At 53.3% G+C, this 26,522-nt stretch overlaps 11 protein-coding genes across 11 annotated transcripts; 6 read left to right on the forward strand and 5 right to left on the reverse strand.

Annotated features, from left to right (window-relative positions):
* Nucleotides 1-2,508: 2,508 nt before the first annotated feature.
* PG985_009191 (phenylalanyl-tRNA synthetase mitochondrial precursor) lies at nt 2,509-4,074 on the reverse strand (the record flags this gene model as incomplete). Its single annotated transcript, XM_066828959.1, has 2 exons — nt 2,509-3,896; nt 3,954-4,074. 2 exons carry the CDS (start codon nt 4,072-4,074, stop codon nt 2,509-2,511), a joined length of 1,509 nt encoding a protein of 502 aa, XP_066683871.1.
* Nucleotides 4,075-4,991: 917 nt separating this feature from the next.
* On the forward strand, nt 4,992-6,115 carry PG985_009192 (uncharacterized protein; the record flags this gene model as incomplete). The annotated part of the gene is made up of 3 exons (XM_066828960.1): nt 4,992-5,160; nt 5,272-5,977; nt 6,034-6,115. The coding sequence occupies 3 exons, from the start codon at nt 4,992-4,994 to the stop codon at nt 6,113-6,115; spliced, it is 957 nt and encodes a 318-aa protein (XP_066683872.1).
* A 576-nt stretch (nt 6,116-6,691) lies between these two features.
* On the reverse strand, nt 6,692-7,816 carry PG985_009193 (insert subdomain of RNA polymerase alpha subunit; the record flags this gene model as incomplete). Its single annotated transcript, XM_066828961.1, has 3 exons — nt 6,692-7,049; nt 7,114-7,679; nt 7,754-7,816. The coding sequence occupies 3 exons, from the start codon at nt 7,814-7,816 to the stop codon at nt 6,692-6,694; spliced, it is 987 nt and encodes a 328-aa protein (XP_066683873.1).
* Nucleotides 7,817-7,959: 143 nt separating this feature from the next.
* Nucleotides 7,960-8,262, forward strand: PG985_009194 (uncharacterized protein; the record flags this gene model as incomplete). The annotated part of the gene is made up of 1 exon (XM_066828962.1): nt 7,960-8,262. The coding sequence occupies one exon, from the start codon at nt 7,960-7,962 to the stop codon at nt 8,260-8,262; it is 303 nt and encodes a 100-aa protein (XP_066683874.1).
* Nucleotides 8,263-8,684: 422 nt separating this feature from the next.
* Nucleotides 8,685-9,476, forward strand: PG985_009195 (mitochondrial co-chaperone GrpE; the record flags this gene model as incomplete). The annotated part of the gene is made up of 2 exons (XM_066828963.1): nt 8,685-8,969; nt 9,033-9,476. 2 exons carry the CDS (start codon nt 8,685-8,687, stop codon nt 9,474-9,476), a joined length of 729 nt encoding a protein of 242 aa, XP_066683875.1.
* A 402-nt stretch (nt 9,477-9,878) lies between these two features.
* Nucleotides 9,879-11,412, reverse strand: PG985_009196 (cysteine protease; the record flags this gene model as incomplete). The annotated part of the gene is made up of 2 exons (XM_066828964.1): nt 9,879-11,104; nt 11,157-11,412. The coding sequence occupies 2 exons, from the start codon at nt 11,410-11,412 to the stop codon at nt 9,879-9,881; spliced, it is 1,482 nt and encodes a 493-aa protein (XP_066683876.1).
* Nucleotides 11,413-13,444: 2,032 nt separating this feature from the next.
* Nucleotides 13,445-15,277, forward strand: PG985_009197 (uncharacterized protein; the record flags this gene model as incomplete). Its single annotated transcript, XM_066828965.1, has 1 exon — nt 13,445-15,277. One exon carries the CDS (start codon nt 13,445-13,447, stop codon nt 15,275-15,277), a length of 1,833 nt encoding a protein of 610 aa, XP_066683877.1.
* Nucleotides 15,278-16,113: 836 nt separating this feature from the next.
* PG985_009198 (uncharacterized protein) lies at nt 16,114-19,625 on the forward strand (the record flags this gene model as incomplete). Its single annotated transcript, XM_066828966.1, has 4 exons — nt 16,114-16,413; nt 16,563-16,664; nt 16,805-19,240; nt 19,332-19,625. The coding sequence occupies 4 exons, from the start codon at nt 16,114-16,116 to the stop codon at nt 19,623-19,625; spliced, it is 3,132 nt and encodes a 1,043-aa protein (XP_066683878.1).
* Nucleotides 19,626-19,760: 135 nt separating this feature from the next.
* On the reverse strand, nt 19,761-21,804 carry PG985_009199 (saccharopine dehydrogenase; the record flags this gene model as incomplete). The annotated part of the gene is made up of 11 exons (XM_066828967.1): nt 19,761-19,799; nt 19,856-19,974; nt 20,029-20,144; nt 20,193-20,281; nt 20,378-20,636; nt 20,693-20,777; nt 20,862-20,900; nt 20,970-21,176; nt 21,248-21,550; nt 21,628-21,707; nt 21,791-21,804. The coding sequence occupies 11 exons, from the start codon at nt 21,802-21,804 to the stop codon at nt 19,761-19,763; spliced, it is 1,350 nt and encodes a 449-aa protein (XP_066683879.1).
* A 917-nt stretch (nt 21,805-22,721) lies between these two features.
* PG985_009200 (uncharacterized protein) lies at nt 22,722-23,479 on the forward strand (the record flags this gene model as incomplete). Its single annotated transcript, XM_066828968.1, has 2 exons — nt 22,722-22,788; nt 23,181-23,479. The coding sequence occupies 2 exons, from the start codon at nt 22,722-22,724 to the stop codon at nt 23,477-23,479; spliced, it is 366 nt and encodes a 121-aa protein (XP_066683880.1).
* A 745-nt stretch (nt 23,480-24,224) lies between these two features.
* On the reverse strand, nt 24,225-26,464 carry PG985_009201 (serine kinase ppk14; the record flags this gene model as incomplete). Its single annotated transcript, XM_066828969.1, has 3 exons — nt 24,225-24,600; nt 24,659-25,340; nt 25,408-26,464. 3 exons carry the CDS (start codon nt 26,462-26,464, stop codon nt 24,225-24,227), a joined length of 2,115 nt encoding a protein of 704 aa, XP_066683881.1.
* Nucleotides 26,465-26,522: the final 58 nt, after the last annotated feature.

A 26,522-nucleotide genomic window follows, 5' to 3' on the forward strand; every position in this document is an offset into this window, starting at 1 on the left:
GTCTTGGAGAACAGCTGGCGGCCTGTTTGCGCAATCTAGACCGATAACCGTACCCATTCTCTCATCAATGCTAGCACGCAAGGCAGTGTTCGTTAGCCAGTTACATAACGGCCTCGGCCACTGCTGGCCCGTTGGACAATTTGCAATACGAAAGAAAGGAAGAATTGGCCTCCTTCCTTTTCCCACACAGCCCTCAACAATAACAAACAGTTCGAGTTGAGTTGAGTGGTGCTACGCTTGGCAACGACATGTCGGTTCATCCTGCTCCTCATCCCTCTACTGATCCCTCCTCCAGACAGATGCCCAGACAGCATATTCCCACATACATGGATGCACTCCACCGCGACAGGCATGGAGTCGTTCCTGGCAAAGCCGCAAACCCACGTAAAGCCATTACCTGACCATTTGCTTGGCCTCCTCAGTATTGCCTCTTGACCCGGGCAGTGCCAGGCACCTCACGTCTTACGAGTAATGTCTTGCACCGTCCGACTTCAATGTTGCTAGGCGATCGTGGTTGGTCTCTTTTTCTTTCTTCTTCTTCTTTCTCTAACGCCAGGCACTCCATGAATCGACACGTTTTGCTCGGTTAGAGCCCACCGGCGTACCTTGATAAGATGGTTGACCCCGGGTCGGAATGGGTCCTATCTCCCGAACCCCAGCCGTAAAAGCCGTAGATGAAAGGCCCGCAGTCCCTATTAACCTACCTTTGTTGCCTTCCTATTCCGGTAATCTATAGCCTCTCTCCCTCCTCTCTTGTCTTGCATCAACCCCCTAGGAGTGCCGTTGACAACCCTGGCTCTGCACGTACAAGTAGGCCAACTAAAGTTATACCTGCCGCCAACGCTTACATAACACTCCAATATCCACATGTAGACAGTCGACCAGGCATAATGAGCGTATATCTGTTGATTAATGGAGGAAGGCTGGTATCTTGGCAAGGTTTACTGGTTTGGCGCGATAGACGGGGGATCGTCACTGCGTCAGGAGCAAAGGACTGAAACCCCAAAGTAATTGAGGCATTTCGTGTCGAGGGCTTGGCTTTAGTGAGGTTGATGAGCCACCTTCTCCAAGACTCGTCCAAAACAACACACGGAAATCGTGACCTCCCCGCATAATAGCTTCACCACTTCTAAAGGTTCAAGATTGCATGACTTGCGCCTATGCATTACCACTAAGCAAGTTCAGACGCCAAGTCATCGTCCAATTCAGCGTCTCCGCATTTGGCTTTCCTCTCTTCTTGCATCGCCAATGGCCATCTATTGACGTGGGCAACCTAGGACAACAATGCAGACGATACTTGGCGCCCGCATGCATCGCCGGCCGTACCAAGCGCTCTCTCCGCAATTGGGGCTGTCGACACTGCATCCCGCACCTTCCGGTTGTCGAAGGGGTTCCTATTAAGATTGATCCGAAGGGGACGTTGGGGCCTTTTCTGGGATGAACAGCCACGACAGAAAACGGAGAAGGACCAAGAAGATTGGTTGGTGTCTGCCGTTACGATGGCGGAGGATTATCCATGACGAACGAGCGAACGCAATCAATCTACGCGCTACGCGGCGGCTGTGCCGTAAAACGTACGTCGTCGTGCCAGGCATTGTCAGAACTGCACCCACAATGGGGGCGGCGTAAGGACCTTACACGATGTTGGATGTTGTTCCTCTGTGGCCCAAAAAAACACTCACAACCCATAAGCTGGTCAGCGCTATTGACGGAGAAAGAGATTGCTCCTCAGCTGTCCAAGGGTTCGCCGGCCGCTTATTGAGGCGGAGCAAGCAGATGACCCAAGGTAAAGAGAAAGAAGCCTAGATGGCTGTCGTGGTTGAGAAAAACCACTCGACTCTTCGCTGCCTAGCCATCTTTCTGGCGATGGTGAATGTGCGCGAAAAGAGGTAGGAGATGTAGACGGGCTCACCGGTGAGCCGATTCCAACCGTGGGAGTCTTAGTCCGGAAAACAACGAAGCCGGCGATAGTAGGTGCACCAACAGCTCACGGGACTGACCAAAGCTGAGCCCCTTGCAGAATGTTCGGCTGGTATTCTGCCCGAGGCATTTGACATCGTGACTACTCTATCTTGCATGCAGTGACATACCGAATGTGATGAACATCCTCCTTAGGCTGATAGTATGTTCAATAGATATGTGTCATTGCAATATTCGCCTGTTCATACCTAGTAGTTGAGAGAAACTGTCTTACAAGACGAAAGCATTAGAGCCAGGCATCGTGAGCTCTTCACAATGTGCAAGTCGAGATGATGTTTATCGTATGAGGTTTGTTGCCCCCTAAATGGTATGTAGCTGTTATAGCCATATCAATTTGTACAGAGAATTACATGGCCACATGGGATACAGGTGTTCACTGTCAACCTGATGTAATTTCTTCCAGGAGCTTCGAATTGGCATATGCGGCCAAGAGCTGCGTTCGTCATTCTTTTCTTGTCTAACTGTCTGGATGTTTGTGCCTGGATTTTGCAGACACTATCTATACATGACACCTATAGCGCCTATGCCTTACCGAATTTCAACGCCAAGCTCGTCGACCAAAGCCTTGGTGACACGGTCGTGCATGTCGTTCGTCTCGGCATTCGTCAGCGTGCGCTCCAAGCTGCGGTAGTTGATGCGGTAGCACATGCTCTTGCGGCCGCTCTTGGGGTGCGTGAACTGGTCGACGAGCTTCACGTCCTCGACGACGTCGCCCGCAATGCCGCGCACGATCTCCATTACGTCGTTCTCGTGGAAGTCGTGCTTGTTCGCCTGCTTGGCGTTGCCGCCGGCCGACGAGGTGGCCTTGAGCCAGAACGACACGTCCTTGGGGCACCCGGGGTACTTGGAGAACGGGACGAAGCGCTTGAGCGTGTCCAGGTTGTCCGACACCCCGGCGAATTGGTTCAGGAAGCGCTCGTCCCGCGACCAGAACAGACGGATGTCGGGAATGTTGAAGAGCAGCATGGCGATGCGCTCCAAGCCTATACCGAAGGCCCAGCCCAGTTGGTTCGGCACGCCCGCATTAATATACAGACTCTGCTGTACAACACCACACCCCAGAACCTCAAGCCAGTCTCCGGCGTAGTAGACCTCGAGCTCCCACGAGGGACTCGTGAAGGGGAAGTATGCCTCGACCCAGCGCACCTTCAGCGGCTCGTCGACAAAGTTCGGGTCGGCCTTCTTAGCGGCGGCCTTGGCGCGGGTGAAGATCTCAACGACCATGAGCTCCAGGCTGCGCTTCAGATGGGCACCAATCGCCTCGGCCTCGGCTGCCGAGTGATGGTCCGACTGGAGCGGGTTCCGCTCCGCGTGGAAAGGGGGATTGGGGTCCTCGACTTTGGTGTCGTGAGTCGGCAGTTTTTCTACGTCCGACCAGACGGCGGCCGCGACGTCCCCATTGGGAACGCTGTTCCGGTCCCAGCTGTGAGCGCCTTCCATCTGGTGGAAGACGGGGTAATGGCTCCTGTCCACTTCATCGCGGCGGTAGACGTCGGCGCTAATGAGGTAGCCTGGGGAGAGGTTCGCGCGGAACGTATCTGCTTGGTGGGCGGATGTGTGAGTGCGCAGCAGGGTCGACTCGTTGATATAGTAGGTGTCCGTCTTGGCTCGTCCTGGATGGTCCTTAGGAAAGCCTAACGAGTCAAAGTTCTGCTGTGTTGTGACGACGGGATTGAAGGTATTGTGGTATTTGTACGTGGGCCCCGGGAAGACGGATTCGATGATTTGGCGGGTAATATACACAGGGTGGTCCTTTTGGAGATGCAGACGCCTAGGAACATTTGCTATTATGTTGGGTGGTGTGTTAAACCAAGAGTCTGTCTTGTACTTGCTGCCATTGATCTCGACCTTGGCTTCCGCCTTGGACTCCTGGGGAGTTGCCGGACTCGGGGCTTGTGAGTGCTTGCTTGTCAGAGCTAGAGAACTATCGACGGGTTTTCGATTTCAAGAAGCAGCAATTGGGCCCAACGCACCAGAAGAATACCAGCTCCGTTGGCCTATTCGCAGAGCCGAAGGCGTCCCAAGACCACCTACGCTCCTGAGAGCCCTCCTTCCAATGCAGGTATGGGCCGCGGTGAACCTGGTTGTCCACATGTTGGGCTGGAGTTTTACGACATGCGACGTTGTCGCAAAGACGGACGCGACCTCGGAGCCAGCCCTTGAAGCTCAAAAACTTTGAGTGGATCTCGCATGTTGAATTCAACGGCAAAGTGAATTGAGTCTGGTGCATGTACTAGCCACTTCTGTCAGGTACATACATACATGCAGGTAGGTATCAATTCATCCCGCGTCTTCGGTGTTATCGGTCATAGCACGCGCACATGAAACATAGAGACCAATGAGAGAGCCGGAATTTCTACCTCTTGATTCAGTTTTCGATATCAGCCGCAGCGTTCCCAAGCCAGTCTCGCAGTCTCGCAGTCAGTCCGCCAGTGCGCCAGAAGTCCAGACTGCGTGATGATGTCAGCGGCACTGGATAGGTGAGGTAGACTGCCTGTGCTTCAATCAATGCTGGATTTCCAGGCTTTCTGGGCTGGACATGTACTGAGTGGAGCCAACTTTGATCGCCCCCTGTCAAAACCGCGTCCCGCCTTACCGCATCCTCGGGCGGCCGCTCAAAAAATTACGCCCGGTTCATCGGAATCATTCATCATCGTGGGTCTACTTGCTTTCTAATGCCATTACTGTAAATCGTTGCCCTCGGCTGTTCCTAAAGATCCAAAGTCCCTTGTGCCCGGCTCTCGTAGTGTCAGAAGTGTCCCTCTTCCTCCCAATTCCCGAACTGTATTCTTCTCCAGGCATCTGTGGACTCTTATCTCATTAAGAAAACCTCCGACTTTTGGCGATCGCTTTGGACCCTCACACAACTCGATTGAGAGACATGTGCCGATCGAGCTACTGGTAGCACGAAAGACCGAGCGAGCGGCACACGATCACTTTAAAGGCTGGTTACCACGAGATATTGTGCGCAAAACAAGTGAATGCAGCCGAACATCTGCACGACACAGAAGATGGTCTCGCACGACGCAGTCGCCGTCCCCGAGGGCTCGGCACGGGCACTGGCCGCAGATAAACCCAAGAGGCAGAAGAAGCCCCTTCCCCCGCCTGTGTACTACCCCTTCTGGTTCGGCGGCAGTGCCAGCGCCATGGCGGCCTGCGTCACACATCCTCTGGATCTCGGTAAGTCCCCCTCTCCTGTTCCCCCCAAGCCAGGCAACCTCGGGGGCCGTTGTTGCGATAGGCCAAGGAACGCGCGCCTGGGCTAATACGAGTCCCTCACCCTCCCAACAGTCAAGGTTCGCCTACAGCTGCGCTCCGGCGATGCGCCCAAGAACATGACCGGCACGATTGGCTACATAATACGCAATGAGCGCATAATCGGCCTCTACAGCGGCCTCTCGGCCTCGCTGCTGCGCCAGATCACCTACTCGACGGTGCGCTTCGGCATCTACGAGGAGCTCAAGCAGCGGTACGCGCCCAAAGACAAGAAGCCGTCGCTGCCGCTGCTGATCGGCCTTTCGACCTTCTCGGGCTTCCTGGGCGGCATCTCGGGCAACGCCGCCGACGTGACCAATGTGCGCATGCAGCAGGACCGGGCCCTGGCCCCCGAGCAGCGCCGCCACTACAAGCACGGCCTGGACGGCATGTTCCGCATGCTGCGCGACGAGGGGCCCAAGTCGTGGTTCCGCGGTGTCTGGCCCAACAGCGTGCGCGCCGCCCTCATGAACGCCAGCCAGCTCGCCAGCTACGACACCTTCAAGGGCCTCCTCATCCAGAACACCCCCATGGGCGACACCACCACCACCCACTTCGCCTCGAGCCTGCTGGCCGGCTTCGTCGCCACCACCGTCTGCTCCCCCGTCGACGTCATCAAGAGCCGCGTCATGAGCGCCACGGGCAAGCAGGGCATGGTCAGCCTGCTGTCCGAGATCTACGCCAAGGAGGGCGTGACCTGGATGTTCAAGGGCTGGGTCCCGAGTTTCCTGCGGTTGGGACCGTAAGTTGCTAGCCCTCTCTTTACACCTCGCTTCGTTTCACTAATGTGCTCTACAGGCAAACTATCTGTACATTCATGTTCTTAGAAGCACACCGCAAGGCCTACAGACGTATTATGGGCATTCCAGACCCTGCATAGTTGTGTGTTATGTTTTGTTTTCCGCATACACTGTAGTAGACTATGGCAACTTTAGACGGCATTTTATAGAGAAGCGGAGGATATACCAGGAGTCTGTTTTGACAGCTGATTTACTCCTCTCCGCAAGGGATGTTGGCGTTGGTTGATGGGCGGTTGTTTTATATTGCATCAAAGGCGCAAAACTCAGGGGCCACTTTGAACCGGTTCATAGTCCGAGATTTATTTTTATTATATCCCACTTGCTGCTCTAGACCAAGTGTTTTCCTCTGGATCCGACCTGCCACCATGCGTTCAACGGCGCCATGTGCAGGTAGTCGTCCCAGCAAGCAATTGAATTTGTCTGCATGCAACAGGTAGATCAGGCTTCAGCTTGACAGCTACTTCTGTTGGTTTTGTTACATGCCCCACGCCCCATATCTCAGAGGCCCTCTATTTTTTGTCTTACCTCACGTGTGTGCCCCTGTTCATGTTTTACACAGCAGCGAATCCAGCGGGACTGGCTCATCGATTCGGCTGCTAAGTCAACTTACTCCTGTCCAATGCATAAAGTGTTTCCTTCGTGTCAACAGACCTTGATCACCAACCGTTCTGATCGGCACCGTACGAAGTCTGGCCACCATACGTAGTGCCTCCACCCCAGCCTTGGTCAGGTGCGTTACCATAAGATGTCTGCCACCCTGCTCCCCCATCCATGTCGGCGTCGGGACTTCGAGGGCCGTCGTAAATGTCGTTCATGCCATCATTTCCTGTCAAGCCGTGGATCAGGGACGCAAGTTTTGTTTGTATCTCTTTGATGCCTGTTTGCACGATTGCATCGGGATCGATACTGCCCACGCCCTCGACCTCGTAGTAAAATCTTGCCGGCACAGCATCGTAGTCGAATGGCTCACCCTCTTGTGCTGGCTCCTCCTCATCGGCATACTTGCTCTTGGGCCTGTTCGGTTGTCAGCATGGTCTGAGTGGAATAAAAGGTTTCACAAGAATAGAGAATTCCATACCATTCCGACGCGATATCCTTTTCATACCAAAGGTCCAGGTGATGTAGCTTGTTGTGGGGGTCATATTCAAAGCCCACTGCAGAACAAGGCGACCATTTTGCATGCTCCTTCGCGATACCCTTCTTTGCGACGCATTGAATGTTCAGCTCCTGCCCCTTGCGCAGCTTGCAAATCAGCGGGCCCAGGCCCTCGGGATCCGTAATCACGGGGTTGCCAACGTGGACGTTCGGTCGGTCTGCACCAACGAGCAGGTCGCGCGCGTAGACCTTCATCACCTCGTCGGATGTGCAGCTTGCGTGAAGGGTCAGAGTTATGCTGCATTTGCCGCAGGATTGGTCGCAGTCGCAGTCACGCGAGTACAGCATCTGATCGGCGCCGCGGGAGTCGAGGGGAATAAGACCGAGGCGATGCGCGATGAACTCGTCGGCGAGGACGGAGGAGTTGGCAGCAAAGTTGACGAGATCGATAGCGACAGTGGCGACCTCGGCTTGAATAATACGTCGCAGCGAGTTGGCGAAGGAGAGATCAACGTTGTTCAGCTCGAAGTTCACATGGATCGCATCGGCCTATAAACAAGTGAGATGCTGGTCAGCTTCACTGCAGGTTTGAAGCGCGATGCCTCTGCCATGCGACAACATACTTCTGAGATCTTGACGGATGGACCCAAGGACTCATTGTCCATCATCATTGTGTCGTACTCCATGGCGGCGGTCGGGACTGCGCGACGCGCGTGGCGGTTTCGGTTTAACAGTGGAAGGCGTGGGTGATGAATGAATAAAGTGCTGTATCGGATTTGTGTTGATCTATGGGAGTAACTGCAGATTTCTGATTCGGGTGTCGGCGAAAATGTATCAAGGCCTGGCTTGCTCGGAAGCAGCTTTGATTTCGGAAAAGGTCGAGGTCGAGGGCGTTAACAATAAAGGCCAAGATGGAATGCAGCGAATTACTAAAATCGACCAGGCCGAACAACCAGACAGCCAGAAGTCTGAATGCACGGTCCTCCGGCGGCTGGCTCTAGCGTCGTTGAAAGGCTGCCAGTTGATCGCTGTTGCGATTTGCGGCAGTTGGTCCACTTGGACGGGAAGCCCGGTCTCCAACCCCGAAATGGGGATTGAGACGCGGTTCCAGCGAGGTGCAGCTAGGGCATAATGTTAAGTTGGACGAGATAAATTGACATCGATATTCTGGGAAGCCGGCCGTGTTTGACGTATCTCGAGAAGTCGCAAGTTGGTTTGGAGCGGAGAATCTGCGATTTGATACCATGAGGCGGCTCGGGGTTGGCAGTACCTAATAAATTGTGGATTGTCGGCCTACCTGCCAAATCTTTAAGTAAAGGTACCTGGATACTTTGACACAAGCTCTGGTGGACCATCCCGAATGCCGCCGATGTAGCTGTGGTTGCCAAAAATTTCAGAAGCCGGACTGATAGCTCGTCATCCAGCTTGAGTACCACCACCCAAATCACCCACTCCCACCAACAGCCGGCCTCAACCTCCACGCACGCGACGACGTCGTTTCAAGCCTCAGCACCACCTCAACGCCCGAAACCCCTCCACACCACAGTAATTACCATGTTCAAGCAAGCAGTTTCCACATCCACAAGAGCTCTGCGCTCTAGCTCGAGATTTGCTGCGCAAACACCTATTTTCCGATCCCAGTTTGCTCCGGCGCCGTTAAGGACCGTTGCTTTGGCACCCAGGTCAAGATGGTACAGCGATAAGGCTGAGCCAGCAGAGAAGAAGGAGGGCGAGGCGACTGCATCTTCCGAGGCCAAAGAAGCCGAAGCACCATCGAGCGCCGAGGCCGAGCTCAAGAAGAAGTTAGAAGCCAAGGACAAGGAGGCCACCGAGTGGAAGGTAAGAGCGACAGCTCCTCTCCCGTTAACTACATTGGACCGGAATAGTTGATCTCGAACATAGGACAAATGCCTGCGCTCCGTCGCCGATTTCCGCAACCTGCAGGACCGGACAACGAGGGACATGAAGTCCGCCCGGGACTTTGCGATTCAAAAGTTCGCCAAGGACCTCGTCGACAGCGTCGACAACCTGGACCGCGCTCTGACTATGGGCGAGGAGAAACTCAAGGCCCTGAAGGAGGGCGAGTCCGTGAACGAGGACCTCAAGAGCTTCTACGAGGGTGTCAAGATGACCGACGGCATCATGATGTCGACTCTGGCCAAGCACGGCCTGGAGCGCTTCGACCCCGAGGGCGACAAGTTCAACCCCAACGAGCATGAGGCCACCTTCATGACGCCCATGCCCGACAAGGAGGACAACACCGTCTTCCACGTGCAGCAGAAGGGCTTCAAGCTCAACGGCCGCGTGCTGCGGGCTGCCAAGGTCGGCGTGGTCAAGAACCAATAAATGCGACGAGAAACACACAGATATGAAATCATCATGTGCGAATAGCCCTGTACTATTATTATGACGGCCTGTTTGGCGGTTGGCGTTGGGTCACGTCGGTGTACAAAAAAAAATCTCCCTCTCATGACGGCCGGTGGCGGGGTGTGCCATCACATTGCATTATAGCTTGGAAATAAGCAAGCGACCCAGGTATAGAGTCCCACATAACGACTTATGTATATACACCACCAGGTCGTGGAACCCTATGAAGACCACGCGACGATCAAATAACAACCTAATGTACCTGCATACTACGACTACCAACTGTTTCGCATAGCCTTTGGGCCACAGTCTCGCAGTGTTCTCCCTCCCCCCGTCTTGTCCTCTATTCATCGGATTATACCCGCCTTATTCATGTCCGAATTATGCAGTCGAATCCTCTGGCCTCTGTCTATGATGTGCGCCTCTAAGTCTAGCTCTAACGGCTTCTGCTCTAACGGTGTGGCTGTGGTTGTTGCCGTCTTCGTGTGTGTGTAAGTGCCAAGGTCGCTTCTTCATCTCTTGCAGCTTGTATATTCCCAGAATCGTCTTGCAGGCACCGAGCCAACCCAGCTCCTCCTTCACCCAGACGCGCGGCGGCTCCCCATCGCCACCAGTCTGCCCCTCCGGCTGTGCGACGATGACCGGTTCTTCGGCCGCATACGTGACGGGCTCGCCGATTCTGGTCGTCGCTGTCTCGGGTACGCTATAGTCGATGGGGACCGTCTCGCTGTACGGGACCGCCTGCTCCAAGTCGGGAGTCGCCGTCCCCGGCTGTAGCGGCTTCTTTTTCTTCATGCCCAGAAGCATGCCGGATGCGGCCGCCGCGGGATCGTAGGTGCTCTGCGCTTCTTCGATCCAGACCTCGACACGCCGGATGGAGTCGGCGTAGATAATGGCCAGGGTCAGCAGGGTTATAGGAATCGCCGTGGCCCAAAAAACGTAGAACATGTCACCAGTAGGCCCGAACGTGTCGCCCATAGCGAGAATTCCCGACACGATGGTCATGGGTAGAAGAACGCCACCGAGATACGCCACGCGGTCCAGGCTCCGTTTGTTCTCTTCCGCTTCAGGACTCGAGGCTTCCTCCTTTGGCTTGCTACCACCCTCGACCACTTCTAGTTGTGGTGCGCTTGGTGGTTGTACTGGGGCGGCTGGCATTTGAATGATTGCTGCCGGGCGCAAGTGTACAGCAAGCCGGACTCTGCGTTCCAGTCTATCCAAAAGCTCCCGCCAGTCTGCTCCGGAAGAGTTAACCCCCTTAAGAGTTGTTTCTGCATCCATATTTCGTTCTAACGACCGCTGGCATTGTTGGAGTAGGTTCGTGTAGCCCTGCACGTCATCTTCCAGGGTCAGTGTGTCGAGAAATTCGGCCCAGCAAGCGTATACGCATTTCGCAAAGCAAGTCTGGAGGTGGGAGTTATACTCATCCACGTCGGAGTCTTTCAACATGATGTCGCTCTCTTTCAGGAATTCCCAAATCCGGTGTTCTAGGCTTGCTTCTTCCTCGGGATGCGTATTGTCGTTGCAAGCGCATGACTTTGTCATAGATTTCTCCTCCATATTTTTTCCAACGTTGGACGAAACTCGCTGCCGCTCCAAGAACAAGACTATGAAAGTCAGTATGAGAAGACTACCATAACATCTCACTACAGCACTTACCGTATGGCTCAGAGTCAAATTTCGGGTTTACTCGTAGCGTAGCGCGACATATCGCGACTTCCCGGTCTGATTCTGAACTCCTGTACCTTGGAGGATCATCCAACAGATCAAACGACGAAGAACGATAGGACAGACTCAGGTCTTGTGATGATCTCGAAGCATCATACAGTTTGTCCGCCAGCTGTACGGGGTACTCGTAGCAGAGGTACTGATTCCATGTTTTCTTGAGAGATCGTGATGGTCGTCTTCTTGACATAGAGTCGACCGCGTTGGCCTCCAGCAACGAAGAGCCTTTCAAGACCTCAACATAATCCGCGGGTAAGCCGTGAACGACGATGATGCATTTGGTTTTGTACCTGCAGTTGGTGCTTATCCGGGACCTGTAGCGCAGCTCCGTCTCCAGTACCTCAGGGCCTTGTAGGATCTCGCGCCAAGGGGTTAATTTCTTTGCTGTATCAAAGTCCACAAGATAGGCCTTGCAACTCTCAATCCTGACCCTTTCACTCAGTCCAGGCCCAGGCGCGCTGCGACCTATCGACTCTCGGCGTTAGCATTTACTCTTTTTGGAGAGAACAGGATGTCTCAAGAGGGAATAATGGGAATTTCTCGAATAAACGGTTCCTCTTTCCCTCGTGAGACACTGGACTAACGTGGAATAAACACTAGAATAGGAAGGAATAAACACCGAAAGTCGCTTACCTTCCGTGCGCGTGTCGTCGAGACCTGTTTCGACCTCGACAGTCTGCACCTGTGAATGAGAGGATTGGGATGCCATTAGTTGTAGTATGTTTCGGGAACCGATATGGGCTTTGGGAGTTGAGCAATAATGTCAGAATAACACATTCAATTTGCAGAAACTGGAAAAACCACACTGTTACTCCATGCGTGCTTTACGGCAAATGGCAGAGCACGTCGTCTGAAATCCGGACGGACTGGGCAACCACCTCGAGTAAGTTCGAAAATTTCCTACCGCCAGCAGGACCGCATTTCAGCTGAACGGAAGCGACAGGCCAACGTATCTCGATAAGCCATCCCGAATGGCTGGGTAAGTGATCAACAATAATCTTCCACGTCAGGGCTTCCAGCCGTCTTGACTGGGTAGTTTGATCGTATAGTGTCGCCTAGCGCGCGATGCTAACGCCCGTGAAATGAGGATCGTGGCTTTGCAGTGCAGCGGCTATTGGGCTGACACGACCTGGCTAAGGCTTTCATATCGTATCTTCTGGGGAGAGATTGTACAGACAGGTTGCTGGACTAATTTACAGTGGTTATGCACAGGGAGGTATGGGTAAGTAGATATCTTACCTACATACATAACTTATACGCGGGCAGATCCTGCTGGGTTAGGTAACTTCATGAGGATTTGGATCTAGACTAGTGTCAATCGCCCCCTGAAGCTAGCACACTGAACCGCCCGAGTCTAAATAGCATCAGGGCATTTCCGTTTTTGACTTCTGTATCAAATCCAGCCTTGACGGATCGTGTAGCCGCCTCTATGTAAAGGCAAAATTACACTTGCTACGTGTATTGGTGTACAAGTCAGACAGTCAACAAATACCGGTTCCACACATACTGATCAAAACCCGGGGACAATGATTTGCGTGCAGTAGAAAGAATGAGGAGGCATTTGCAAGGAAAAAAAAAGCAGAATGCCGGTCCAGCAGATTCACTGACAGGTTGCAAATTCCCGCGATGACAGAATCGCCGCCGAGGAACGAATACACACCTGCAGTGTTTGTTGCGTTCTGTCTGGATGGCCAAGCATGATCTAGCAGCTCGGGCAGGTAGATATCTAAAGGAAGGAGCGAATATCACTCCAGTTGCCAATCATGTGTTCCGTGCCGGGCAGGAGCCCTTACATAGGGGCAAGGGCCATAGGGGCCAAAGTCACTGAGTAAAATGCCTTCACGCTGCAAACATTTCCGGGCCCAATACAAACAAGTGCACCGTGAAGAGGGCCTGGAAACATTTGAGCCTGTCCTGTGGGCTTTGCGTTGCGTTCATGGGAATGAAAATCTTACGTGGGTTACACGTGTTGCGAACCGCTCGTCATCCGCTCGTCTTGTGTTTGTGTACCAATGTAGATATGTGAGCACCGTCAGCTCTTTCCTCTCTCTCCCCCCAAGCTCTATTCCGCTTCCTTTTTTAAGAATCCATACACGTGTAGTGCTTAATCGCATAATCACCTGGGTTGCAACAGGTTGAGGCAGTTTCTTTTCAGTACCTATTCAGTTGCTTGAAAAATCACTTTGGCCAGCTTCCCAGTATGCACGAAGAGCGTGGCCATGATGCGTCACCCCGGTAGCCAGCTCTTAAAGTATGCAGGCATCGTGTGCATAGCGACGATCATTGCATTCGAGGTCGTCCTCTATAGGCGAGCTGGTCAAGTCTCGATACCGAAGGCATCGCTGTCCCCCTGGATTGACAATGGGCATCCGATCTTGGACTTGATCAAAGAGGGCCACGAAAAGCTCGCCCGGCTCCAGGCGGCACGTTCTAACACCATTGAAGCAGCTGCCGGTCGTTACAGGGAGAGGCGAGGTCGACACCCGCCTCCCGGATTTGAGGAGTGGTTCAAGGCCGCGCAAAAGAGGGACGCAATCGTTGTCGAGGACTTTTTCGACCGCATCTATCATGACATCAACCCCCTTTGGGGACTCGATCAACCGGAGCTTCGCCGTCGCGCCCATACGCAGCCCGAGATGATCCGCATCCGCAACGGCAAAGTCACCTTAATCTCAGAAGACCCCGAACGAGGCAACCAATGGATGCAGATATGGACCAAATTGGTGAAAGAAATCGGGCACCTACCGGACCTCGACATGGCTATAAACGTCATGGACGAAACACGAGTGTTAGTGCCTTGGGAGATAATCAACGAATACACAGACAAGGAACGAAGGACGAGAGACCTCTTCGCAGTATCAGAAGCGGTCTCGACTTACACCGGCTATGCCGACATCGACTCTCGCCCGGAGACATATGACCCTCATTGGATTGGCGGCGAAGCACACAAATACTGGGACCATGTACGCGCCACATGCCCACCTAACAGCGACTCCCGCAATGTCCCAGGCATGTCCTCATCCAACAGCTCGATCAAGGAGATTTATCCCAGGGCACCTATCGAAGCATACACCTACAAGGGGTTCGTGCAGAACTTCACGGCCTCACAGGATGCATGCGTGCAGCCTCACCTCCGCGGCCTACACGCAACCTTCGTCGAGAGTATCAGCATGTCAACGACCCACGAGCTTTTGCCTATTTTTGGCGGCTCCAAGTTACCGCAGAACAACGACATACTAATCCCCGGTGCCGTTTATCTCACCAACGATAAACGGTATTCAGGAGGCAGGGGAATTGGTGGGCCTTGGGAGGACAAGATGGAAGGGTTTATGTGGCGTGGAATAGCCAGCGGTGGCCGTAACAAAATCGACAACTGGTGGCACTATCAGCGCCACCGCTGGGTGCAGATGATGAATGGCACAACGTTGCAAAAGGTCCTAGCCGCCGACGAAGCCGCAGCTCCTACGTTCACGCTTCTTCCGCCCAATGTGTACAACATTAGTGCGCGAAGAAATAGGTTCATGGCCAGCTGGCTGGCAACGCATGCCGACGTCGGGTTTACCGACCTCATGTGCAGCCCTGGGGAGATGGACAGTAATAATAAGCGTGTGCGCACCTGCAGCTACTCGAGCCGCTTCCTGAATGTGGTCAAGCCGAAGCCGATGAAGGAGCAGTACGCCTACAAGTATCTACCTGACATCGACGGGAACTCGTTTAGCGGCCGCTGGCGCGGCTTTCTGCGAAGCACGAGCTGCCCCCTGAAGGCGACGGTGTACACTGAGTGGCACGACGACCGCCTGGTCCCGTGGGTGCATTTTGTGCCCATTGACAACACCTTCATGGACATATACGCGATCATGGAGTTCTTCCTCGAGGGCCATGATGCGGAGGGCCGACGGATAGCGGAGGAGAGCAGCAGGTGGGCGGGTCAGGTCTTGCGCAGAGACGATATGCTCCTGTATGTGTGGCGACTGCTCTTGGAGTACGCCAGAGTCGTCGATCCCCAAAGGAATAGGCTGGCTTTCGTTGGAGACTTGGTTCAAGAAACGAAATAGGCTTAGAGAATATGGCCGTGGGTGATTCGCCGAGGGACGACCTTAGAGATCACTCTTATAGATGACGAAGGAAATTGTAGCTGATTATACACGTTCTGTCCTATTCTGTCTGACATCTAGAGCATGAAATCATCTTTCATTGGACAGTGGCAAGGGTGAACTGAAACACGGACGACCAGCGGTAGCTGCATTGAGCTCATCAGTACCACTCACGTATATCAAAACCTGGCAGACGTGTGTACAGTAGCAGGTACGGAATTCGGAAATCACTCGAAAGCCGGCCTGAAAACAACCAGATAAAACACCAAATACCGAGACGTGCAAAAGAAAGGTGAAGATCTTAGGGGAGGTTAGCTGCGTGTAAGATGTAATACAGTGGAGCCACAGGCAACCACCAAATTGATGCCGGCTTGCTTACCTGTAATCATTCTTCTAACGTTACTCGAGAATTACCACATGCATCCAGTGTTATAAAATCCTCCATAACCGGTGTGTTCCTAGAGATAAACAAGTCTTCTACTTTCCACCATATGGCCGCAATTGTTTTGGCCAATTGCACTCTCCTCTTCGTTTGAACATTGCCAGTCGTTACTTTGTTGGGCCTTCATGTAATCACCAAGTTCCCGGCGTTAGAATACCTACCTACCTTAAGATCTGCACCTCGCCCCCTCGTTAACACATGCTATGGCCAAAACCGCAGCTGCCTCTGTTTTTGATGAATGAAGATTTTATCTTCTGCGTACAGCACATAAAGAGCACATTTGCCTGAACGCTATTGACGGATCTTGCTTCCACTGCGTTGAAAGCAATTACCTAGTCCGCAAAGTACAACCGCAATGAGTGACATATACTGTGCCCTCTGCGGTGTCCAAGTGGAGGTCCACGACGGTGACACGGCCGACGATAGCGAGCTCCGCTGGAATGCCACTATCCGGGCGATCCGAGCACGAGCATACGTCCATGACCCCTATGTCACGGGCGTCGGCTATCTCAACGCCCACCGGCAGATCTGCGCCGACGCGGACGAGAGCACGTCCTACAAGGACCCCGCGGCACAGCTGGCCGTCCACGACCTGCACAACGCCGGCTTCCAGCAGTACTGGTGCTATGCGCTGCACGACTTCTGCTGGAAGCTTGTGAGGCACATCGTGGATCCGGAGGCGAGGTTTCCCACCAAGACCATCGCCCGCCACCTGTTCGCCATTCTGTACAATACCCCGGCCAACCTTTCGGGGGGTTGCTTCCGGGGCACGACTACGGGGGCGCACTGAAGTTCCGCTTTCAGGATACATGGGCACAGGACCCCATCGCGACGATTTTCGGCTCCGATTTGTTCTACATATTACAGGATCCAGACGATGAGTTCGACTTTGACGTGGATCACCTGGTAAGCGACTTTCGGTGTTAATTCGTTTTCCCATTCCGGCGGTTGTTCTGTTTACTCCTTATTCCAGTGAATGTGTATCCCTTGCTAGAGTCCCCTATTTGTTTATGAAAGAAAGGAAAACTAACATCGAGAATCAATAGGTAGACTCACTACCTGGCACCTCATATACGGGCATCCAAGGGGCGGAAGATGGAGAAACAGATATGTTCAGTCGACTACCGAGTGAAATTGTCATGTTGATCCTGTCAAGCCTGCCTTCGAGTGCTGTCTGTAACTTGCGACTTGCTTCCAAATATGTGGCCGCATACACATCACCATCCCTTCTGTCACAGAGATTCTGGGCATCGCGGTTCGACGATGACGCAGAGATGGCATTTGCATTCGCCCTGAGAGAGGATCATCTACCACCGGGGCCAATCAATTGGCGTCAACTGTATCAAAAGGCCCGGGGCATGCTCAAGAACTTCCTGAATTACCCCGGCTTCATGAATCGCCGACGTACCTGGAAAGTCTTACGACATATCACCCCGGCTTTGAGCTTACGCCTCCGGAACATGGGCAAGATAGCTAGGTCGCCATATCTTGGAAGGCCCCCTCGCGTCCCTGAGGAGTTATCCTCCCTAGGTAGCGTCTCTTCAAATGTGACCCTCGAGTTCACGCAATCCACGACCCCCCAGCTAGCCGCAGGATCTCGCCTGTTTGAGAAACAGTACCTTGGCTTCCCCAAAGCATCAAACCAGACTCTCAGGCTGGGAGTTTCCTTCATACCGCTGGCGGATGAACAGTACGTCTGTGGCCTACGAGTTCTGACAAAGGAATCTGGGGAGTATTCGGAATATTCGAGAGCCGGCTTCATCGATCACCTGAACGAACAGGTCGTTTATATAGACTCTCTTGACGAGATAGATATGATATCGTTCCACATAACGATATCCGGGATCATCGGCCTTTCCTTCCAAACGCGGAGCAATGAGTCTCCCAGGTCTCGCATCGTAGGCCAGTTTGATGACTGTACTGATGTTGATAGCGGCGTTTCCGAACTGGAGGTCGGCAAGAGGCTTCAAGATGTTGGTTTCGTGGTTGGGCTTGATGCGTGCAAGATTGTCTGCTTGGAGCTGTTTGGATCGCAACCCGCCACTGAATCACCGTCCTCGACAGAAGCTACCCGTGTCGCTCCGGTGTGGACCCCGGCCTCGCCAAAGTGTCGAGTTGAGTGGCAGCACGACTATGCTACTACCCAACAGACCTTCAACCTCTGTACCGCCATGGACTTTGGCGGCGAGGATGGTCGGCTGCTAGGACTCTTGACGCAGGTGAACGTCTTCATGGGCACGTTCCCCCAAGTATTCCTCGGTATGTCCTTCGTTTACGCGGACGGAAGCGAGAGAACATTTGGTCGCAAATTCTATACCCTGCGAAACGGGACGAAGTTGCACTGTATCGTGCAGTCGTTCTCCATCTCCGGGCCGGAAGGCGAGAGGATCTGCCAGGCGGACACTGCATACTCCCCGTCCCACGATACCATCCAACGACTTTCCCTCTCAACCACTGCGAATAGATCCATCGCCTTTGGCTTACATGGCGAACACTTACCCAAGGACAAACTGTTCTACACCAACAGGAGGGCGCCCCCCGGCAAAGTCTTCACCTCCTTCTTCAGCCTCCACAGTTCACCTTCGGGTCACTTTCGGGACTTCTCCGTCCTTGGTATTCCCGCGGACAAGGCCAACCGAGATTCGTCGATGGGCGACATTGCCCTCTGCAAAAACCCATGGGACACAATCATCACTTCGATGCTCTATTCAGCCAAGGAACTCTTGGCCCACAGCGGCGGCTTTGCGTTTACATCCGCAAGTCTGTCAGGCCTGCGCAGAATCCGGGTTTCTGTCGGAGGGGCCGGGTATTCGCGGGAAGCGCACCATGTATCGGGACTCAGACTGGAATACGAGGGATCGGCTTCGCCCGTCGTGGTCGGGCAATGGATCTCCGAGTACAAATCGCTAGAGATCAGCGGGGACGACGAGCGCCCCGTGGAAATCGTCACTTTTCACCATGCTAACAACCGCTTCAACCGGGTCAAGTTCGGCCCCTTGAGCGGGGTCTGCATCACCACTTCCAAGGGGGCGACCATGGAAGTCATTCTTCGGCCGGCCGAAGGGGACGTCCGTCTTTGTTTCCGGGAGACTCCTTACGAGAGACTCGACGCCATAGCCTGGGGCTGCAACTACCAGTGGGACCACGTCCGAGTGATGTCTCGCTACCAAGCCGACGTAGCCCATCGGGAACTCCTCTTCGGTCCCCTGAATCGACAAGTACCCGAGTGGGCGGTGCGAGAGCAGGTTTTCCTGAGGGAGAAGACCGCCGATGGCGCCGACGACCCTCTGGAGTCTATCCAGATGACCTTCAAGTGGATGACCAGCGAGCCCGCAGCGCTGTCGTTCATTTTTCGTTCGGGGCGAGTGCTGTCCCTTGGCGTTCCCGGGGAGAAGCCGGTTACCGAGACCCTGAATGAAGGAGAACAGCTATCACGAATGAACATTGGCATCCTGCGAAACAACCGGGTCACGTCTATCCAGGTAAGTCAAAGGGAACCAACGTTATTACAGACCCCTAAATCCAGACAATCACTTGCCGGGCTCTTTCTGACCCGTCTCATACAACCTTTAGTTCAAAACGGACCAAAATCGAATTTTAGTGTTCACCTACCCAAGTAGCCACCGCCTCAAGGTACAGCGCTGGGAGATGCATATCCTTCAGCATAACGTCGGCAGCGAGGAGAAAGACCACGAGGAGCTCGAGGGCGTCCACAAGATGCCCGACGCGGCTGGTCGCGCAGTTGGGTTCTGGGCTATCCCGAGAAGACTGGACAGAACACTCCAGTTCCCCTCCTTCGGACCTATATTTGACCAGCAGCAGCAGCTCGCTGATACTGCGACCGCAGAGGTTGAGCAAAACACGTAGATGGAATGCACGGCACTAAAGCTGCCAATAGTGGATTGCAGATTCACGTCACTTAAATGGTCCATGTCCGGTATTTTGATTTCATTTTGTTCTATGGCGCCCCCTTTTTTTCTTCCCTCGTGGATTTCTACATATCTAGCCAACAATCTCCTCCTTGCAGAAGATGCCGTACTTCTATATCGAGCAAAAGTCAGCCAGTGTAATAACGCCATCTGGTGGGAGTCACTTACCTCCTTGAGCTCCTTGATCAAGGGATCGTTGATCTTGCTGTTCATGGGAGCGAGGACACCCTTCTCGGAGAGAGTTCCGTTCAGGACTTGCTGAACGGCGACTGCGCAAGGAACGCCGACTACAGACAATTAGCAGGTTTCCAAATAGCGATTAGATGAATACAAATGCCTACCAAGCTTGGCCATAGCCGAGTAGCCGCTGGGGTCGGTGCTACCGTATTCGACAAGAGTCGAGGTTCTCGTCTGGTTGGTTCCGTCCTTCAACTCGACCTCGAACTTGTGTTGCAGACTACGTAATATTAGTATACGTCATGAGCATTGGAAACTTCTTACTTACATGACAATGTCGCGCTCTCCCTCACCGTATTGCATCTTCTTCTCGAGAGTGGCGCAGAGGGTATCCAGCGGGTTTCCTCGGGGGATGGTCTTCGGACATCGCAGTGTTAGTAAAGTGTGCTAATGGTTTACTTCCCGCGGTAACTTGAACCCCGTGGGGAGAAAGGGTTTGGGTATAGAGCTCACCTTCTCGTCAGAGAAGAGACCGAGCCAGCGAAGGCCGCCCAGGATATGGTCGCGCTGCTGGTTGTCCTTGAAGTTCGTCTTGGAGGAGATGGTGTCGATCAGAGTCTTCTCGTCCGACGCTGAGGCACCGATAATAGTCTTGGTTACTTCCTTCCAAGCAGCGGGCTCCTTGCAGCAGCTCTGCTCCTCGTCCTTCAGGAAGTTCATGTCGACAAGGCACTTGACGAACTCAGGGAAGCCAGCGTATCTCAGAGTACCACTTTCAACGTGTTAGCTACGGGCAAAAGAAAGATCTGTGTGATCCCATCAACTTACCGGACAATGGTCTGGGCCTCAGGGATGTTGTAACGCTCCTTGTAGGGGGTAGAGTCTCTGTTGGGGTACGCAACGGTAGCGAATCCTTGAGTCGGTGTTAATTGTCGACCAAAATCAAACCAATTGGCACCAAAGCATAGCCTCATTTACACAGACTGGGACTGCTTACCAGGGTAGATGTGGTATGGCTTGGCAGTAGCCATCAGGTCTTTGGAAATGCATTGTTAGCGTTGCCACTTGGGGGTATATGCCGCTACGCGGCTAGAGGTCCTCTTACCAGGGCCTGCCACATTGGCAACCTTTCCATCTTGGTAGAAGCTAGCGGGGTTTCGCAGAGCCAGCAGCACACCACGCGGCGACCAGGAGAACTTGTAACCCAGAGGGTTTCCAGAGCTCTCAGGGGCCGGCAGACCACCGCAGTACGACAGGAAGGAAAGGATCTTTCCGCCCTCCTTGTGGACCTCGTCGATGGTCTTGACGGCATCTGAAGGGGATCAGTGAGTCAGCATTGCTGCATACTTGCACTCTCGGAACCGCGGTTGCGGGGGCTCTTACACAAGTGATCAACACCGGGGTCCAGGCCGATCTCGTTCATGACGGTGATGCCGGCGTCCTTGCACTGCTGGTCAAGCTCCATCATGGCGGGGGAGACGTAGCTGGTCGTGACGACGTGCTTCTTCTGGCGGATGGCCGACTTGATGACGGTGGCGTGGAAGGTGTAGGGGATCAAGCTGATGACGAGGTCGTGCTTGGCGACCTCGGCGTCGAGGGCATCGTCGTTGGTGACATCGAGCGAGATGGGGGTGGCAGTCTTGACGCCGGCTGAGAGAGCCTTGGCGGACTCCAGAGTTCGGCAGGCTGTGTGTGCGATGGTCAACAACAGGGTCCTTTGACGTTTGTCACTCCGCTCAGAAGGAAGAGGAAGGGTTTCGTACCAACAGTCACAGCAACGCCCTGCTCAGAGAGGATATCCAGGGTCGGTCGGGTGACGAAACCGGCGCCGAGCATCAACACCCTACACGATAGCACAGACACGCCAAGTCAGTACATATTTCTCCATATTTTCTTCTCCGGGAGGATGCAGGAGCTTTCACTGACTTTTGGGAAGCCATCTTGAATGATTTGACTATACGGTCTTTTATCAATGGCAGATAGTAAAAGTAGTTGACGATCAGGGTCTTGTATAGGTTGAGATTCACGAAGCTGGCCCGCGATCAAAAGTCTACAGAAGGTGGGGGTGGGGCAACGTCCGATGACGGCACAGCTACACATAATCGACCCGCACGTCCTTCCAATGCTACATGTCAATCCCTAACTATTACATACGTCAATACCTAGATGCGCGGCATCCAGTCTTTTGTTTGCTGGTGGAAGAGTTTTCATTCTGCAGCAGCTGGCTTTGGTCTCGGCCGCGCAAGCCAGCCAGAACACCGGGGAGCCACACCCGTTGGCATTTTGGAGAATATGGCTTTCGACCGGCGTGACTCAGTAACTAACCCCGTCTTGCCGGGTCCGCAAAGGCATGTTCCTGCATTATGTAGCAGATACCTACACATCTTTTACTGATGCATTGGGCGACACCAAATGTTCGACACGAATAAATCGAAATACATAGTTTTATCAGATAGTGGTATAATTTTGATTTTCAAAGGGTTTTGGGGTCTTCCTGAGAACGATCTCGACTCCGTTGAAGCCATGACTTTTAAGCCCTATCACTCATTTTCGAGCAAGGGCGTCCGTGAGCTCACCCAAGATGGGTCCCCGCTGAAGCTCAAAAGCGCGAGCCGCGTTTTCGCATCGATGTCGAAGATGTCAAGAGGATGGTGCCGCAAAAGAAGTAAAAGGCCGTATGTACAGTTGTCGCGCCGACATCCATAAGATAGTCCCCGAGTCAAATGTGAAATATTATACGAGTTACCCCTTACTTGATTTCGATGCAAGTCAGAATAGGGGGTTGGCTCGTATACTTTCATGACACCCGCACAAGCAACACCACTGGTAAGCTAGCTCAGCTACGATATTAATAAAAATGCTCGCCTCGACCATTTCAAGGCCAAATCATATGCGCACCAATTTTCCTCGCTGTCACTGTAGCAGTGAGTGCTCAACCCCATGCGCTTTGAAGTCAAAGCTTAAATCAATCGCGGGTTTGCCTTTTTTCGCGCACTTTTCAGTGACAAAGCGCTATAAGAGCACGCATCTCTGAATCCTTCGCCCAATGGCTATGATGATGATCCGCCAACCCCCCAACGAAGACAAAGAGCTAGCTACATAACAACAGAAGAAGAGAAAGCAACATGCACAAAGAACACAACGGCAGTACTCCTAAACACCTGAACGACGACACAAACGTATTGTTCCCTGGAGTCTATAAAGGGTTCGTGTAACCCCCCACCCTTACCCTCGCCTCCTCTTGTCCTGTCGGTGCTGCTGTTGTCATCGTTGCTGTGGAATATCGCAGCAAACAAGACCTTGCCACAACTTCCAGGACACCACGACGACGGCCCTTCCCCTCTTCACAGCGAGAAGATGCGCTTTGCCCGGCTCTTCTGCGGGCTGCTCTTCTTCACCACCAAGCTCCACGTCCGGCCTCTCCAGAAGCTGGTAGCCCTCAAGCTTGCCGCCCTCGTCTTCTTCGTCTCGACCGGCGGGCCCGTCATCCGACTGCCTCCCCGGGACACGACAAAGGAGGGCGTTGCAGGTGTGCAGGGACAGTGGAAGCAGTCCAGCCACGAAGACATCCTTGGTATCCTAGAGCATGACGATAGTGTACTAATCATGTTGTGAGAAGACAGCATGGAGACGAAGGGAAAAGAATAAGAATATAAAAAGTAAAATGCTACTGTTGACCTGTGTAATATGTTTCGTGAAATACTGTATTGTGCAACACTGACGGTCACTTTTGTATATTTATTGTACTTTCTTATGAGGACGACTGGAGAAGTCAGGACACTCCCATTGTCGATCGCCAGGGAAACATTGGCCCGCGGCGGCTGGGTGAGACACGCATGAACGTCTCCCAAGTGGGTTTGATTTTCTTTTTATACTCGATATCTGCGACTTTCTATAGAGCCGGCAACTTGGCCCAAATTGAGATCCTAAACAACAGTAATGCGACGCCAAAAAACTCCATATACCTCCGCAACGCCACAATATGTTACTTGATGCTGGGATGCTCTGCCATGGTTGTCCGTGTCAGCGTCAGTGTTGACGCCCGTCAGGCCTGGCCTTGGCGTCGGCCTTCGAGAATGAGTGATAGAATGTCATTGTAGTGTGGCAACCTTGGCTTCGCCAGGTAAAGCAAGCCCTGGTGTAGTAATAATAACAAGATACAGCCGCTCTGGCCATATCGTAGGCATCCGCCCGGTAAAACCGATCGATATGGTCATCTGATAATAGTAATGAGCAGTCTTTCGCTTTTTAGGAACAACATGAAAATGCGACAACGCTGCAGAAGGACGACAAAACGCCTGGGGATGCGTTTCCTTCTGGGAAATGCCGGCACGTAAAGCGAACCAGCGGCGACTCAAAGCTAGCGCCTCGATGAACCTGAACCTTGGTTATCGTAGTGGTCGTCGCCTTCATGATGTAACGTAACACTGTTGAATTCCTCAAAAGGATCCACGATATCCGCCCCAGGAGTTGTCATGCCACTGTCAAGAGGCACGCCCTTGAGGTTTCTGGCGCCGCTGATGTCGACACTTTCACTTTCCTTGACATTTCTGAAGTTGACAGTATCTATGTCTTTGCTCGTATGCGGTACAATCGGGGGCTTCATGTGACGGATCAATGCCCATTGGGTGGTTCGGAAGAAAGGATGGACCTTGATATCCGAAGCACCAGCACGGGCTCCGAGCCGCCGCGTCTCGTCCTTGATGAGTAGTTTGCGAATCAAAGATTTGCACAAGCTGTTTAAACAAGTCAGTATTGGTCCCTTCATAACAATATACGACATATGAAACGTACTTTGAAATTTGCGGGGCCCCAGAGTGTTCTGGGAAGGGAATATCTTCCCGCAGAATGTTGGCAAACGTGGCGTTGCGGTTCTTTCCCTTGAAAGGTGTCGTCCCGTAGAGCATTTCGTAGATCAAGATGCCCAGCGTCCACCAATCAACAGCACTTGTGTGCCCACTGCCCTTGATCACCTCGGGCGCGATGTACTCCTCCGTGCCGACAAAAGAATTGGTCCGGAAATCTGCTATACAGGACTTGGTATCTATTGTGGGCAGCGAGGATGTACTCGCGCCATTTTTGCCCATGATCATGGTGGGTTTACCACCTGGGCCAGACTGCTTCGACAAGTCAAAATCCGACAGCATGATGTGTCCTGACTGGTGAAGAAGAATGTTCTCGGGCTTCAAGTCTCGGTAGATGAAGCCCATGAGATGCAGGTACTCGAGGGCGGCTGTAACCTCGGCGGCGTAGAATCGCGCATCGTCCTCCGGGATGCATTTGCCGGGGCGTGTTTGGAGTGCTCTGAAGAACTCTCCTCCGCTGCAATACTCCATACAGAGGTAGAGATGGTCCTCGGACTGGAAAGAATGGTATAAGGTAACGATAAAAGGGTGGTTACTTGTCGCAAGGATTTCCTGTTCGGCAAGAGCTCTCTTAATCTTGTTGCGCTTGATCATCTCCTTTTTGCTTAGAACTATCCACAGTCCAGTCAGAAAAAACACGGTCAGGCAATGGCGCATCAGTGTGATGATGGTCCTTACCTTTCATGGCATATAACCTTGAGCTCTTCTTCTCCCTCACGAGGTATACTTTACCAACATCTCCCTTTCCAATAAGCTTGATCTTGTCAAAGCTGGCAGGCCCGACTTCGACAGTACGGACCTTGATGGAATTCGAGCTGTATGTCCTGCGGAAAGCCAAAGGACTGCGGCCCGGGGGAGGCAAAGCACCCAGACCGTCGCCATCAGGCACGATGAGGGCTCCGCCTTCGGCAGCGGCATGCTTTTCCACAAAGCCTAGGGTGGACGAGTCGGGGTGCTGCATCAGGGGCTCTTTACCCAGCTCTGCCGTGGCAGGCCTCTCGTTGCTGCCTTTGCCCTTGGAGAAGAGGCCGTGGGCGTTGGGAGCGCTAGCTACCCTGCGGAGCTTTCGCGCAAGTTCTTCCTTGGTGGCGTTGGTAGGTTGGGGTTTCGCAGGGCCAGCAGGACCACTGACTTTCAGAGTGGGCGTATCCGGCGGGCTCGGCGGCACAGAGCCGTTGTGGTGTCGGAGACCAGGGTGGCCTTGTAGAGCGTAATAGGGGTTCGCGTGGGCAGTCGGGCTCATGGCCTCGTCGAGGGGGTTGCCCTCGCTGGCGGTTGTGGTCGACCTAAGGCGGCCAACCGTGGAGAAGAACTTTGTGTTGCGAAACACATTGGACTTGCTCTCGTTACTCTTCAGTGACCCATCCAGGCCCTTCTCCTTCTCGGAACCGTGGTGGTTGGACTTGAGGTCGATACGGAAGAAGTTCTTGATCTTCTGGTTGAAGTTGCCGTTCGGCGACTTCAATGAAGGCATCTTAGTGTTGTTGGAGTTGGGGTCGGTGTCGTTGTCGTTGGTGTCGCTGGAGTCGTTGAAGTGGTGGGACTGGGTTAATCGATGTAGATCATGAGACGAATGCCATGATGCCAATCTCTGTCTGATACGAAAGGTGCTGCCCCGACGAGATTGTGATTGATGATGATCCGAGGCCAAAGGAAAACGTGCAGACTCTGGCCGTAATTGGGTAGGCGAAGAGGGACTGGAGTTGGCGGCTGTCGATGTAGCAGTGGACCCCATGGTCGATCAAGTCTGCCCAGTGCTGGAGTGGCAGAGAGTCCAGGAGTGGAGGAGGGAA

This window comes from Apiospora marii (genome assembly GCF_038362585.1).
Source record: "Apiospora marii strain CBS 49790 chromosome Unknown utg000005l_segment0_segment0, whole genome shotgun sequence".
Lineage (NCBI taxonomy): Eukaryota > Fungi > Ascomycota > Sordariomycetes > Amphisphaeriales > Apiosporaceae > Apiospora > Apiospora marii.